At 39.4% G+C, this 16,210-nt stretch overlaps 1 protein-coding gene across 18 annotated transcripts in view; it reads right to left on the reverse strand.

Moving 5' to 3' along the window:
• ZNF280D (zinc finger protein 280D) overlaps positions 1 to 16,210 on the reverse strand; it is a 140,368-nt gene that overhangs the window by 98,532 nt on the left and 25,626 nt on the right. For 17 of the 18 annotated variants that reach the window (XR_005585326.1, XR_005585325.1, XR_005585324.1 and 14 more), the window contains one exon: positions 10,116 to 10,264. Coding sequence is in view for 13 of the 18 variants with exons in the window: in XM_039490753.1 (XP_039346687.1) it covers positions 10,116 to 10,264 (149 nt within the window). In the remaining 5 variants the exon portion in view is untranslated. Of the gene's footprint in view, positions 1 to 10,115; positions 10,265 to 11,295; positions 11,381 to 16,210 lie in introns of all 18 variants that reach the window. The other variant, XM_039490749.1, reaches the window with a different exon arrangement.

Below are 16,210 nucleotides of genomic sequence, written 5' to 3' on the forward strand. Positions count from 1 at the left end.
TCCAGCTTCCATCCAGGACACACCACATGATCCATTGTCTACAGCCAAGCTCTAAGATACAACTGCATTTGCTCCAATCCCTCAGATAGAGATAAACACCTACAAGATCTCTATCAAGCATTCTTAAAACTACAATACCCACCTGCTGAAGTGAAAAAACAGATTGACAGAGCCAGAAGAGTACCCAGAAGCCACCTACTACAGGACAGGCCCAACAAAGAAAATAACAGAACGCCACTAGCCATCACCTACAGCCCCAACTAAAACCTCTCCAGTGCATCATCAAAGATCTACAACCTATCCTGAAAGATGATCCCTCACTCTCACAGATCTTGGGAGACAGGCCAGCCCTCGCTTACAGCCTCCCAACCTGAAGCAAATACTCACCAGCAATCGCACACCATACAACATAAACACTAACCCAGGAACCTACCCTTGCAACAAAGCTCGATGCCAGCTCTGTCCACATATCTATTCAAGTGACACCATCACAGGACCTAATCACATCAGCCACGCCATCAGGGGCTCGTTCACCTGCACATCTACCAACGTGATATATGCCATCATGTGCCAGCAATACCCCTCTGCCATGTACATTGGCCAAACCAGACAGTCTCTATGCAAAAGAATAAATGGACACAAATCTGACATCAGGAATCATAACATTCAAAAACCAGTGGGAGAACACTTCAACCTCTCTAACCACTCAGTGACAGACTTGAAGGTGACAATTTTGCAACAAAAAAACTTCAAAAACAGACTCCAAAGAGAGACTGCTGAACTCAAATTAATATGCAAATTAGATACAATTAACTTAGGTTTAAACAGAGACTGGGAAAGGTTGGGTCATTACACTAATTGAATCTATTTCCCTATGTTAAGTTCTCCTCACACCTTCTATGGGTCATCTCAATTATCACTTCAAAGGTTTTTTTTCTCCTGCTGATGATAGCTCATCTCAATTGACTGGACTCTTCCAGCTGGTATGCATACTTCCACCTTTTCATGTTCTCTATATGTATAAATATCTTCTGTCTGTGTGTTCCATTCTATGCATCTGAAGAAGTGAGCTGTAGCCCACGAAAGCTTATGCTGAAATAAATTTGTTAGTCTCTAAGGTGCCACAAATACTCCTGTTCTTTTTTTAGACCTCTCAATGACCCCCATTCTCAGCACTGCCTGCACCTCTTCACATATTGTGTCCCACATCCTTTTTGGTAAGGGCCAGAGAATTCTTCCTAATGAGCTGCCATTGTGCTCTTTGTTGTGTTCTTCACAAACTTGTGGAGAATATCTGAGCAAAGTCTCTGATTATTTGCATCAAACTGGATCTTCTGCTCTGGTGAAAGAGCCTCACTTAATGGTACAGGTTTCAGGCAAGCAGATACCTAAAGGCCTAGCTCAGGGCTTGCCAGCCAAGGGTCTATCAAAAGGGCTTCCCGGGTCTTTCATGGCTTGAGAAAATTTACAAGGTACATCTTAATCTCCTTCCTCATGCCAGGTAGCTTAAAACCATCATGTACCAGGATCATTTGTCTAAGAACCTCAAAAAAACCCTGACAGTTAGGTCATCAATTTAGATTCTGATGATGGTAATAGTAACACCCCCGGTCCACATGTCCCAGTACCTCTTTGCCTTGGACCCACACCAGAACCATCAACTTTGGGAGAGACCTACTACAGGCCCTCACTTCTGCCATCCAACCCTGGGCATATTTGCATTCCATCAATGAGCACACTTCTTCATATGCCCCTGTAGACCACAAGAGTAGCTAGTTACCGGACTCATCCCCATGAGCTTCTTTCTGGCAGCGAGTGGGATTAGTGTCCATACTCAGGGCTCCAGCCCGGCTGTTTGTGCCACTAGGCAGATATCTCGGCAATAACTCACATGAGCTCCCTGAGGTCTTCCCCTTTCTATGCAGTTGTCCTGTGTCTCTGGAGTGGGGTCTGTACATGCTTTGCACTTCTACTAGGGTTTGGGGTCTGCTGACAGGTGTCCTGCTCTGTTGGTGGCCCTAGGTGATGGGTGGGCAGAGGCCGTACATGTCCCGTCTCTAGTGACCCATTGGCTGCAAGAAATTTCTCTATCAGCTGCACCTCATCTGACAATGACTCCAGATGATGCCAGAGCAGTCACTCCCAGACCATTACAAACTGCTCCATTAGGACCAGCTCTGCAACTGGGCCCTGGAGCATGCCTCTGGACAAAGCCACTACTAGCAATACTCTTAATTGTTGTACCACCACCCAAGGATGTTACCCCTTGGAGTACATCTCAGCTCTAAAGCACTGCTGATGCATCTCTTTGCTGATGCCCAGGTAATCTAAAATAGTGGTCTTCACACAATTATAGGTCATTGAGAGGCCAGCATCTCCTTCTCAAAATGGTGAGGAATGCTTCCAGATCATCATGTGGGCCCATCTTAGTTAACTTCACCAACATAGGTGGCAGAGGTCCCTTTGGCAAATTGGCCCCTATGAGGCCTCCCCGGGATGTTCTTGTGCTGGGAAATAATCTCTTTCAACAGCTGCTGCTGCACTGCTTGGGCTTGCTTCTGGGTTGTCCACAACTACATCATCTACTGCTGGAATTGCTGCTGCTGGTTGGCCTGCTGTTGTTGCCACTCTCACCATCCACTTACACCAGCGTTCATCTTGTCTGAAGTCCATATCGGCTGAGGCCCCTTCTCGAGGGGCTGGTGAGGAATCTGTTTCTGTCTCAGTGCCTTTTAATAGGCATAGAGCTTCATACCTGTATTCTCCACCAATTGTGGTCAACTGGCCCTCAACTGGGGCTTGGAGTTAGTGTATGAATCTTTTGCCCCTGGGTCCCTTATGGTAGCCCCCACTCCTGGGTAACCTTACAGTTCTTGGCATGAGTTCAGGTCACATCTGGCATCTTTTCAGAGCCCAATTTACAAAAAAATTGCAAAAAAGGCTACTATTCTGGGGTGTATTAATAGGAATGTCGTATGTAAGACACAGGTGGTAACTATCCCACTCTACTTGGCACTGGTGAATGCCTCATCTGGAAAACTGTGTCCAATTCTGGGCGCCACACTTTAGGAAAGATGTGGGGAAACTGTAGACTCCAGATGAGAGCAACAAAAATGATCAAAGGTTTAGAAAACCTCACCTCTGAAGAAAAGTTTAAAAATCTGGGCTTGAGAAAATAAGACTGAGGGGAATCTGGTCTTCATATATGTTAATGGCTGCTATAAAGAGGGCAGTGATTAATTGTTCTCCATGTCCACTGAACATCAGACAAGTAATGGGCTTAATCTGCACCAAAGGACATTTTGGTTAGATATTTGGAAAAACTTTCTAACTATAAGGGAGGTTGTAGAATACCCAATATTGGAGGATTTAAAAAACAGGCTGGACAACCAATTGTTAGGGATGGTCTAGGTTTACTTGTTCCTGCATCATTGGAGGGGGCTGGATTTGATGACCTCTCAAGGTCCTTTCAAGACCTACATTTCTACGATTCTGTGATCTTTAACAAGACCCTATCTTTTCCTAAAACATCCAGAAAATGCTCCTGGTCAATAACTACAGATGTTTACATCAAATGGGACTACTCACATGAATAAAGACTGCATTTAGGAGTAAGAGTTGCAGGATCAGGCCTTATGTTTGCAAACATATGTGCTCGTGCAGACCTGTTGGCAAATCCTGTTATCTAAACATCAACATTAATTCCACTCTGGAATTCAAACTAAGGACTTGCTCAAGCCATTTAATGAAATACCAGACGAATCCATTCTGGCAGTTGTAGTTCACAAAGCATATTTTCACCTTAAGGCATTTTGGTATAAACATTCGGTTCATATTCTGTATGTCTGAAACATTTAATGGCTTGCACATAAGACATATCACTAAAAAGAATATAGATTCAGAATGAATAGTTTAAAAAAGGAAAACAAATTCCATGGAGGCCTATGACTGAATCCACATCATCAATCTGCAGCTTGTAATTTCAATGTGGACTTTTAATTTGTATTTTACAACTAATCACTATCAAAACTTTATTTTTACAGTGTTGTAGCAAGCAAGTTTAATAAACTACATTTTATCTAAGAAATATAAAGTAGAATATTGTTTTTAGCCAACAACAGCAGCCTACAATCATACCATATAAGACTGTTATTGTGTCACATATCAAACTAAGCAGCAGAGGGGCTGGTCAGTAGTAGGATGAGCTATAGGAAATTGTACAGGTAACTCAATAAATGGTATTCTTCCTTCCCAGACAAAGCTGCACTAATGCTGTAGTATGGCAAAAGGAATCATTTTACTGTGGGAGGCACTATTTCAGGAAGTAAAATCAAGCTCCTCTTCTACTCTCTCAGATTTCCAATGTCACTTTGTACATTAGATGCATTAACCACTGTATTCTGGACAACCCCAATGTATAAAGTGTGGATATATACTTCAAAAATACAAGTCCACACAAAAGTGATTAGAAATGGCATCCTGCAGTTTCCCTAGTTGCCTCTCAATGATTCTACATCAAATTTCCTCAGTTTACAAGTAAAGAGGAATAAAAACAATTGTGGTCATTCTGACTTGCTTATCACCAACAGTACTCAAGATTCTGAACATTGAAACCTTCTTATTGTGCTGATAATGGACAAGCCAGAGAATGGTCCCTTGAAATGTGCATTAACTACTTATGCTAAGCAATCTCTTCCACCTTGTATTTAGCTGTGACACTCTGAGTATGTTTATCAGACCTGAAAAAGAGCTCTGTGTAAGCTCAAAAGCTTGTCTCTCTCATCAACAGAAGCTGATTCAATAAAAGATATTACCTCACCCAATCTTGTCTCTCTAATAAGCCAGAGAAGAATCTAATTCACTCTCCCATAGCTATGTTCAAGCTATTTGGCAGAGTAATTGTGTATTACCGAGGCAGAGAGCAACAAGGGGGACAGAGTGTGGGAAGAACTGGATAAAGGCAGACACTATAAGTCCATGTCTTGGATCCCAGTTCCTGGAGCTGAGTCTGGTTACATCAGAATCTCAGATTTCATTTAAAAGAAAGTATATCCTTCATAAGAGCAAAGAAAATCTTGAAGACACAACCCAAGCACAAGCAATGCAAAGAAGTCTGCCTTATTCTGCAGACAGCCAGAAATAATAGTTTGGTGGTGTGAAATACCCAGTGCATCTCAATGAGTTGTAATTCCAAGATCCACTGTTGTTGGAGGTTCCACCAGTGTATCAACACAACAGAGGACTCTGTGCATGGCAGAAGGAGAAGAGTACTGTGGTCCCAGCCCATCTACACTAGCAGATACACCATGGATGCAGAAGGCCCTCTCTGCTGCCACTACTGCCTCTTTGCAGAGATGGGAACCCTGCTGAGTTTCCTTGCTGTTGCTCCAAGGAAACAGAAAAGAGCCCCAAGCCACTGCCTCTTTGGAAAAGAGACGACTTCCCGCTATCATTCCACGCGTGGGGTAAGGGCTCAGGGTTTGAGCCACAGCAACCATTACAGAGAACATCATGTCATGGTGTGCTTAGGGTCACAGATTGACTTAATCCAGGCCCAAGTACAGAGCCAGAAACTTCTCAATTATAACCTGATTCTTCCAGTGATTTGCTGTATCACCTTGGGTAAGTCATTTAACTAATTCACTCTCTCACTTTCCCTCTCTGTAAACTGGGAATTAATGCTGACATACTAACCAATCCTCTGTCACCTTAGGAGGGAGGGATAGCTCAGTGGTTTGAGCATTGGCCTACTAAACCCAGGGTTGTGTGTTCAATCCTTGAGGAGGCCACTTAGGGATCTGGGGCAAAAACTGGTCCTGCTAGTGAAGGCAGGGGGCTGAACTCAATGACCTTTCAAGGTCCCTTCCAGTTCTAGGAGATTGGTATATCTCCAATTATTACCTCTGTGAAATGTTTATACAGTACATAAAACATGTAAATTTCTTAATATTTTTATCTTTAAAAGAGAAATGGAAAAACAGTGAAATAGTCAATGAAAATTATTTTTTTCCAAGTTATAAATAAGAACTCTTCACTTAAAGAAAGCCCACTTCCTCACATTTATAGTGTCAAGTTATGTCCTAATATTCATTTTGTTTCCCTAGACATGTATGATCATTTTTTCAACAACATTATCAGATAGGAATATAGTCATCTAGGGCTTGATCCAAAGCTCAGTGAAGTGTATGAGAAGCAAAGTGAATGTTTCCATTGACTTCAGGGTGGGGTGGGGTGGGGTTAGGCCCCTCATTCAGTTACATCTGGAAAAAGTGTGGCTACAAAATAAGTAGTATTCCACATTTTCAGTTTTTACCTATTTTCACTGATAAATTACCTATTCTTTTATTAAAGTTCATTTTTTACTGATTTACATCCCTTTATCAATCCACTCAGTATTTTTTCAGGTACTTATTTTTGTTAACCACTAAAGCTTTGTGGTGACTGTTGTATTCTGCAGCTCTGAGACTGAAGCAGTTCCACAGTGTAAAACACAGAACACACACACGGTGGAGGTCAGAAAATCAAACAATGTTAATACTGTGCTATGACTGGCTCACAAGGAGACACTGCTCACCTATTTCTTTGTGTCTGTTTAGTGTGGCACTGAATTTAAACAATCAGTCCTCCAGAGCTAAAGATATGTAATGTACCTTATCCACCTCCGGTAGTGCCAATCTCCTTACGGGTTTGGATGGACCAGCCTGGGTTCCTCTGGATCCCCACACAGGCAGTCCCACCCTTTCTGTGGCTGGCTCCAAACTTCCTCCTTCCTGGGCTCCCAGGGGAGTGCATCTCACTCCAGGAGCTTTAACCGGGACTTTAATGAAAGAGAGGATACAGCATGATTGTGTCAATGAATTTGTGCATGCTCTTTGTTTCACTAGACAACCACTGTTAATAACAGGGAGGCCTATTGGTGACTTTGTGCGACATTACTACAGCAGAAAAACCTTTCCTAATGCAGATAACCTCACTCGTAAATATCTGAAAGAAAATGACGATGCTTTAGTATCTAAATTGATGGAAATGTGGTGTCTGGTTTGATTTCTCACAAGTCTCCTGATGCTTTGAACCATCCAATTTTTGGCGTTTTGCTTTCATTTTTTAATTTCAAAGCGAATAAATCCGCATGGTTTTGTCTTGATGTGACATTCATCTCCTCTGCTGATAGTTTTGTTGACACAGCGATAACGGACATGTTTGAGATGTACCAACTAGGGAAAATGTAGTCACAACTAACACAGATTCTGCTTCCTAGATGGCTAAGTTTGCACAGGAGATTAAACTCAATCAGAAACTGGAACTGCTATGTATTACCTGTCCTGCTCATCTGATTAACGTTGCGCTGTCAGCAGCTAATGCTACAGAAGAAATGAAAGATGTGAAATCTTGCATCACTGGATTCTGGGCCATTTTCAAGCATACGAACAAGCTGAAGGCTTTATTTTACACAGTGCAAGACGAGTGCAAAGCCAACTGCCGATAACCTATCCGTTGTGCCACATCAGTGGATGAACTTGTATTTCGCTGCCTGTCATGTGAACATGTGGACTGTGCTAATGCGTCTCCTCAGTTTGTTGGTTCTAAAAGGAGAGACTCTGAAGAGACTGGCAAATAACCAAAATGACTGCCAGATTCTGCACACCATTGTTGAAAACGTGGAATCACTGAGTGACACACAGAAAACACAGGAGTTTTCTCCAACTACTGCCAACATGTTTGCCAATACAGACATTTACCGGATCCTGACAACCAAAACATCAGCTGAACTGAGCATAAAAGTTGCAGGAGAAACATATGGCAAAAAACCCAGTTGTTTCTGGAAATCCTTCCCACCCCGGAACATGAGAGAACCAAAAGAGAGTTCAAAACCTTCAACACAACACTCAGTGAGAAATGGAAGACAACCATGTCCTGTAATCTGAATCCAGAAGTATTTGGTGCCGAAGATTCTTTTTGGAAAGTCATCCAGGTGTTGCATCCCTTCCTCAAGGTGAATTTTGCAGCAGACTATGACCAGAGTGTTTCAACCATTTGCCATTAAAGATGAAATTTCAAATCTGAATGGGGAAATTTAATAATTACATGAACTTGCCTAACCCCGATTATGCAAAACTGGATGTGCTAGCTTTTTGAAAGTCATCAAGACCATTCTTCCCAATTCCAGCCAAGTGGCACAGCAAGCTTTGAGTGTACTCCCCAGATCTTTTGATTCAGACCACATATTTTCAAAGTTGGACTACCTCCAAGACAGCAAGAGGCTCAACATGAGTGAGGATATTTTGAAAAAATTATGAGAGCATACACAAACCAGGATTTCTGGAAAAACCACTAGCTCTGAGAGAGACAAAATATACCTCTGTACATTAAAAAAAGGTTTCAATTATACTGTAGCAAAATGTGTATATTACAAAAGTTGTTTTTCTTTTTTTCCCCCTAATTTTTCCTGATTTTTAACTTTTAACCCAATTTCATCCCAATTTTAATGTCTGGAAAATAAACACTGAAAAATTCCTGGATTTTTTTTTAAATAAAAACTGAAAATGTGAAACACTAAAAATAAGATAGCTCACTGAATTATTTTTTCCAGTCCTATATATTACTGCCATTTTATGCCAAATAGGTATATTCCATATTAATACCATCTATACGTAAAATACACAGATTCTTACTGAAATGTTGTGTCACATTGACAGATTTTCACAACCAGGAAGTCTACATTACAATGTACAAGCACTAATCAACTCTTCAAAAAAATATATAGCATGGTACAGAATATTTTTTTAAAAAAATACATCAGCATAACCCAGCATGCCATGTAACTATTTATTTTAAATGGTCTTTTGAAAGCTGTGCTTTAATCCACGTCTTAAAATTATTATAACACAAATCTGGTCAACTTTTCATTTTTAAGATATTGTTTGGAAGACACAGTATGTGGAACATTACCCAAATTACATTTTTTGCCAATATCTTCTAAAAAATATCCTTTCCAGTTCAAGCTATCGTTGACACCCCCAAAGTTATCTCTGCAGATAACCTGATATCCCAGATTCCCAACCAATATAATTTCAAACTCCCAGGAGAATAAATCCTTAAAAAGTATGTATTTTAAATGAGACTACTATCTTAACATCAACGGTAATATACTACAAATGCTTCTTTACTATTTAAAAAGTGAACAGTAGGGATTTTTAAAATACCAAAAGTAACATTTAAGATGCAACTTACTACCCCCAAATAAGTAACAGAAAGTGATACAGATACATAGATGTCAGTACACAGAGATTTTAGAAGATTTCAAATACTTAAATTTTAAAATAGAAACATAAAAATCATTTTCTCTTTTACTTACCTGCCAAGGCCCAAGTACAGGACAAACATGGAATTCTGACACAGCTGATGGCATCATAATCACCTAACTCATTCCCTGCACTAGAAGAGAACTACAGAACTTGATGAACATGAACTCTTACTTCAACTGAATTAATATCAGATTATTAATAGCAACATCTTTATTTGACACAGGTTCCTTGAAGCGATTATTTCTATATTAACACTCTCCCCTTCTCTGATTATGTCTTTTCCAGACACAGGGAATCTGCCTTTCCCTTATTAGAAAAGTGTCCAGCCATTTAGATAGGATTGCACTGATAGAAAGACTTTCTTTTTCAGTTAGTTCTTTTTAAAAGGATGGATTACATTGATGTACATTATGTCTGTCTAGGCACACTCCAATCTTCACTACAAAGACAACCAGGTTGGAGACTTCAGTTATAACATTACTTCATTCTGTCTCATAAATTGTACCTTAACCAAGCTCCCGAAGTATACTAAAGCCTTCAAATGTCCTTTCTTTAACCTGAGGGATAAAGGGCAGGCAACTGTGTTGTACTTGGATCCCAGGAGACAGTTGTATTTTTAGTGTACAGATGATCAGGAATGAAAAGAATTTAGAACACTGAAGTAATTTATTAGCTCTTATCTTTACTGACAATACAAACTCTAGTCTTTTCAAAAGAAAGTAATTTTTTAAATTACTGCTTCCATTCTTCATCATACCAAGAATATATATTTAAAAGGTTTGTTTTATAATGTAGAAAATGCTATCTTACATGTACTGGCCGGTTTGGAGCTCGAAATCTCCCCAATGAAGATTGGCTCATCATCATCATCATCATCCTCCTCAACTTCTTTCACTCTCTTTTGCCATGGTTCTAGCTCCTCCTCCTCACATTCCATAAACAGTTCTGCCATTTTGGTACTAGATAATAAAAAATAATCATACAAGCGTGTCATAGAAAGCAGGGGGGGGAACGGCCAAATAACCCACACCTTTCAATAATAAAATTGTGTTTGATGCAAACATGACCACAGAACACTCTTATGAGTTGTAGCCTTCGTACAGATACAGATTATGAGGAGTTTGATATTGCTTCCATTTATATCACTGGAGTCTGTAGTATTGGGTGCCAGGTACTTAAATACTTTAGGGCAGACCTATTAAAACCCACCTCTGCTCATTCTCCTTGCTTTATCATTCCCTTTGCATCCTCCTCCACTCTTGCAATCATTTTATTCTTTTTATTCCCACACACTTTGCAACATCCAGAACTCAATCCCTCTATGTACCAAAAGTCCTAAAGCTCCTTCAAATCCCTCCTTCAAACCAACTTCTGTCTTGTTTCCTACTACTGACACCCAGTTACAGGGCCAAATCTACACTAGAGCTCTCACTATTGATTGACAAGATGCCCTTGGCATTATCATCACCTTCCTTTAGACTTGCTCTAAGAAAGGCACTATTGTTTTCACCACAGCATCTTGCCTTATCTACTTGTGGAGATTTCCCACTGGCAGTGCACCAATTGGAAATTAAGCAAAAGCTCAGTGCAGACCCAGCCATGTTGTCCATTCCTCACTTCTCACCTTAGTGCAGTCTCTACTAGAATATGAGAATTCATATGATTTCTCTATTTATTTTGTCTTGCACTATTTTTCTTTGGTTTAACCCTTTTCTGTCATTTTCTTATCCACTTCTTTTTTCTAGCCTCATGATCTGTCTAAATTAGATACTGTCAACTCTTTAGGGAAGGGACCATTGTTTTTAATTTCTGTAATGTGCCACATGAGGCAAATGGACTTACAATTTGTTCAGCCCTGGCCTACACTTTATACTGAAAAGAATTATGAAATATTATAAGACAGGAATACAGTCTTTAATGCATGAAAACATCATTAAGAAACAAATCAAATAACCGTTCAATTGAACAAGTTAAAACAAGATTTTATTACCACCAAACTGGAAATTTGAACTGTGCCTATATCTTGTTCTTTCTCCACCACAGCTCCATCTCTTTAGTCCCATGATAGTACAGGTCTAAATTTATTGACACAGAGAAAGAACTTACTTATTTTAAAGACTCCTGATTCTTACTGAATTTTAAATAAGTTCTGCGTAAAGAATTCAAAACTATCCTAGAAACAAGTGTTTCACATGCTGCGTCAACTATCTGGCAGCATCAATGTGAGCAGGAAAAACAAACAAACATATTTGACTTTAAATGCAATCCTTAGCTGCCTAAATCACTAGATGCAGCAATAAGAGGTAGCCACAAAATAGGTGCTTATGGCTCTCTGATCCTGAGGCCCATTATATGCTAGCTATGGCATAGCCTGCACTAAGCTATAACAACTGGTAATGTTTCCCAAAGGAGCCTTTGTGCCAGCATGGGACTGCCAGAGCACAGAAGTACATCCCTAGATCCCTTTGGATGGTGGAGTAATCTATATCTCAAAACTGATTTATTCCCCCACAACAGGAATCCTCGCCATGGCAATTATATCAGTTTTGCACTCCCTCACTTGGGCTGCAGAATGCACAAAAGGGCCAAAGATTGTGCACTTAGCATATAGTCATCTTTCCCAAGCATTACGCTTACTATTTTATAGTAACTTAAATTGGGATGGGGAGGTGATGTTAATAAACAGGCATTTGATCAACACAAAGTATACTGAATGGTACTGTGAAGAAATGTATACATTTTATTTGAAAAGCACAGTGTAACTTCCGCCAAGCTTTCATCATATAATCTGAGTAAAGCTTGAATCCTCTGAGGAGTTTCAAGAATACTGGTTAATTAAAAACTGGCTAAAGAAAGAGTTCACTTCCTGAGCCTCATGAACTGTTGGGCCCTTCTATTCTGAAAATTATATCCTGCAGAAAGTAAAACCATGAGTTCATGGTGAGAGTTTGAGAGCTCCCTGGGGTTATAATTTTTTTTAAATTACCAAAACAAATCACTCATCATAACTGATTTTTATACAGTATGGAAGCCAATGGAGAAAGTTTTTTATGTTGGCTACTTTCATTCTCCAATATAGCATGTGTAAGACTTCCTAAATAGTATAGGAAAAAGATGTAAAACTGCTCTTTGACATATGCTGCCAAAAACATTCCTGCAATATATTGGGGTCTAATACGGTGGGCGGGGAATGGATCTGGCTAGGCAAATGGTCTTTGTATGGTGTCAGAAAAGATCTTCAACACAATAATGGTTACTTTGCCAAAGACTGAGACCTCTGTGAAATTGTTCAGTTGGTTCAGAAGCATCCACAATCAGGATCATTGAAATACACCTCTACCGTGATACAATGCGGCCCGATATAACACAAATTCGGATATAACGCGGTAAAGCAGTGCTTGGGGCTGCGCACACCGGCGGATCAAAGCAAGTTCGATATAACGTGGTTTCACCTATAACGCGGTACGATTTTTTGGCTCCCGAGGACAGCATTATATTGGGGTAGAGGTGTAGTAAGTTGTTGCTTTATCTGAAACCACAACCTGTGTCAAATTTGTCAGCCAGCTAAAGAAAACTAACTGAACAGCTTCACCACCAGGATCACCACATGTAGCCAGTACAAGAGTTCCTTGAATTGTATAAGCAGTTTATTTAAGAACAGCATCTTCAGCAAAGTATTCCACTGCTTTGACAAAGACCCTGTTTTGTGTGAAAGGAATTGTTGCTGTGAAGATTCTTTGCTTCCTTTAAAATTATTCAGCTAGCTCAAAAGCTTCACTCCTGAACCAGCTGACAAGAGCAGGTTGAAAAGCTTTGTCAAACAACTTTTCTGAAAAAAGAAGTTTCTAAAAACCCTGTTTATTTAAAAATGTTCATAAACAGACCATATTTTATTTGAAAATTTTCAACCAGATCCACTGTTTCATTTTATACATTCACTTGTGAATGTCCATTAATGGGGGTGATATCAGAACAAAGCTGATGTACAGGCTTCCCTACTACACTGAAAAATTTCCACACGTTTTTTGTTTTTTCCTTATGGGATGACTTTATTGTCCATATTTGCTCCAGAAGCACTTCTGGATTAGTGTGTGATCTCATGACCTCTGAAACTATCTGTCTGAAAATAAACTTCTATCATGGTTGCACCATTGCCTCCTAAAGTTCATGTCACAGATCAGTCACATGTGAAGGCATTTTGGTGGTGTGCTTATGATGATTAATGGACTTAATTTTAATACTGAATTCCCTGTAAGGAGTATTTTAAACCAGAACCCCAATATCAATGACTTGCTAGGACAAGATGATTCCTTGTTCTTGAATATAGAAACTGTGGTATGTACGCATATGTGATCAAGTGTCTAGATACACTCTCTTTATGTTGGCTATACAGGGGGAGAGAAGCAATAGCTCAGTGGTTTGAGCATTGGCCTGCTAAACCCTGGGTTGTGAGCTCAATCCTTGAGAAGGCACTTAAGGATCTGGGGCAAAATCAGTACTTGGTCTTGCTCATGAAAGCAGGGGGCTGGACTCAATGACCTTTCAGGATCTCTTCCAGCTCTATGAGACAGGTACATCTCCATATATATTAATCTCCCTGTTGTCAAAAAATTCCATTTAGCACATTTTAGACATATTCAGAGTCTGTTAATTTCCTTTACTCTTTGGACATAGTACAGCAATAGACCTGGTTTCATTAGCTGATACTCTCCTAGGAACAAACAATGACCAGGCATTGAAGCCACTTTTCTTTCTTTCCTTCTTTTTTTAAAATCAGCCTTTATTAAAGTCAATCATGTGTTTGTGCACACAAACTGTGAAAAGAGCATGAGGCATGTTTCTGACCAGTTCTTGAATAACAGATCCCAGAGAATGGTTTTGAGTACTCATTTTAGCTACTGCAAAACTATCCTTGTCAACCCTTTGTTCAGCAAGTGAAAGAGAAGGGGGAAAAAAAAACACACATGGGCTGGAGTGCCACTGCTATGCAAATGACAGCCATTTTACCCAAATTATCTGCCTTATTTCTATCAGATCCATTGCTTTTCCAGCATTTGGCCAAGATTAAAACTTGAATGAGAGCTGCTTGAACCTTAATCTCAGTAAGGGGGTAGCAATGTTAGAAATTGTGAAGGGGTGGGTAGGAGAAGTATCTGGAGAATACATCTGGGACTGCTTCTATTTTTATTAATGAGGGAGTAAATCCACCCTTTATTCAAAAGGTTTGCTGTTTCACATGCTTGTGAATCCCAAGCTGCTTCTACAATCTTAGGTGGTATTGCTGGCCAAAAGCACTTTGAAACAAATGGATACACATGCCTAGCCATATGCAAGTGTCAGACTCAGACTTCACATCAGCTATCCTGGACTTTAGTCTGGCAGTCACAAATTTTGTTTTCCAATCTTTTATTTAAAAATACCAATAATTAAAAAGGCAAGGCATCTGCAAAACCAGTTTGCTTTCTTCTCTGTGAAGTTTCCCTTCTTCTCAGTAAGAGGACCTCTTCTGAAATTCACTTCCTTTAATGGTGCAGAGTCAAAATTCACCAGGCTTTAAGGCAACGTGCACCACACATCTCTTTTCTTAGGCTTCTACAAGGGTTAATATGGATATTCACTGACTGGATATTGACTGCATTTTCAAGAATAACTATTATTTGACTTTTATTTATAAAGCAATTTGTTGAATTAAAACTATACACATTTGCACCAGGAATATGATTGAGAAATAAATATAGGCACAATAACTCATATACTACAATATAATTGTGTTATTTCCGAATTATCAAAGATAAGCAGAGGGCCTATATCATCCAGTTAATTTAAAAGTGAGGTCATATGTTGTTTAACACCTCATGTCAAACACTCCTTATGTACCTCTTTCAAGAAGTTTCTTCCACTTTTTCTAGGGATATCCTTAAAATAAAGGACTGATAAGTAAGGCTGTATGAAAGTTGTTGATTTTTTTTTTTGGTTCAAAAGTAATAGTCATTTCAAGTCATAAAAAAAAGTTGTAGAAAAATTTGGTAGCAGTGTGATGCCAGGTTATTGAAACTTGCCGAAACTATACAAAATTGTAGAATGTAAAAGTTTAAGTTTCCGCAGCAAAATCACAATCTGCACTTTTCTTACAGCCTGACTGACAAATCGTCAACACAGCTATCCGTGGTACTGTCATCTTTCAATGGCAAATAAATCAGATATCTTGCTGCATATGCACTTCACATTTCTTTTACCACAGTACTACTAGCTCATTCAGAACACAAATAGTCTTGTAAAGCTTATGCTTTTTAAATAGGCTGAAGCAGGTAACACATTGCATGAGCCTAGTGGTTTCTCTCAATGTTAACAGAACTATTACCCTTGATCCTAGAAACAGAGAATATATTTAAACCAAGCAGTGTAGATTATAGGTTCTCAATCTGTGGGTTTTTATAATGTGTGCGGGAGTCATGAGTATGCTATATTTTCCACACTACCAAATGGGAAGTGGGATCCTGACATAGCAAATGTTAAGAACTAAAAGCATCACTTAAACTTAAATCCTATGCATAACTGATTAGAACTGTGGAGTAAACTTCATTTTCTTAGAAACATGGAAGTGCTCTAAGTTTTAACTTTTAAAACAAGTTTCAAGTTTTCTTCATGGAATGACAAAACTTCTCAAAAGAAGAGGATTGCTGAAAAAAATTAAAAATAAGTATGAGCAGCTAGAAAAAAAAGCTGGCCAATACTGCTACATTTCTGAACAACAAAAACTTAACACTAGTCATGAATGTTCATTACAGCAGCCACAACTGCATCAACTTTTAGGATGATATTACTCAACTCTAATAATCAGACTGCTTGAGCCTGATGAAAGTCAAAAAATCAACTCCGTATCTTATTGAACAAAATCAAATGAA

Source organism: Mauremys reevesii, linkage group 10 (genome assembly GCF_016161935.1).
Source record: "Mauremys reevesii isolate NIE-2019 linkage group 10, ASM1616193v1, whole genome shotgun sequence".
In the NCBI taxonomy this organism is placed as follows: Eukaryota; Metazoa; Chordata; order Testudines; family Geoemydidae; genus Mauremys; species Mauremys reevesii.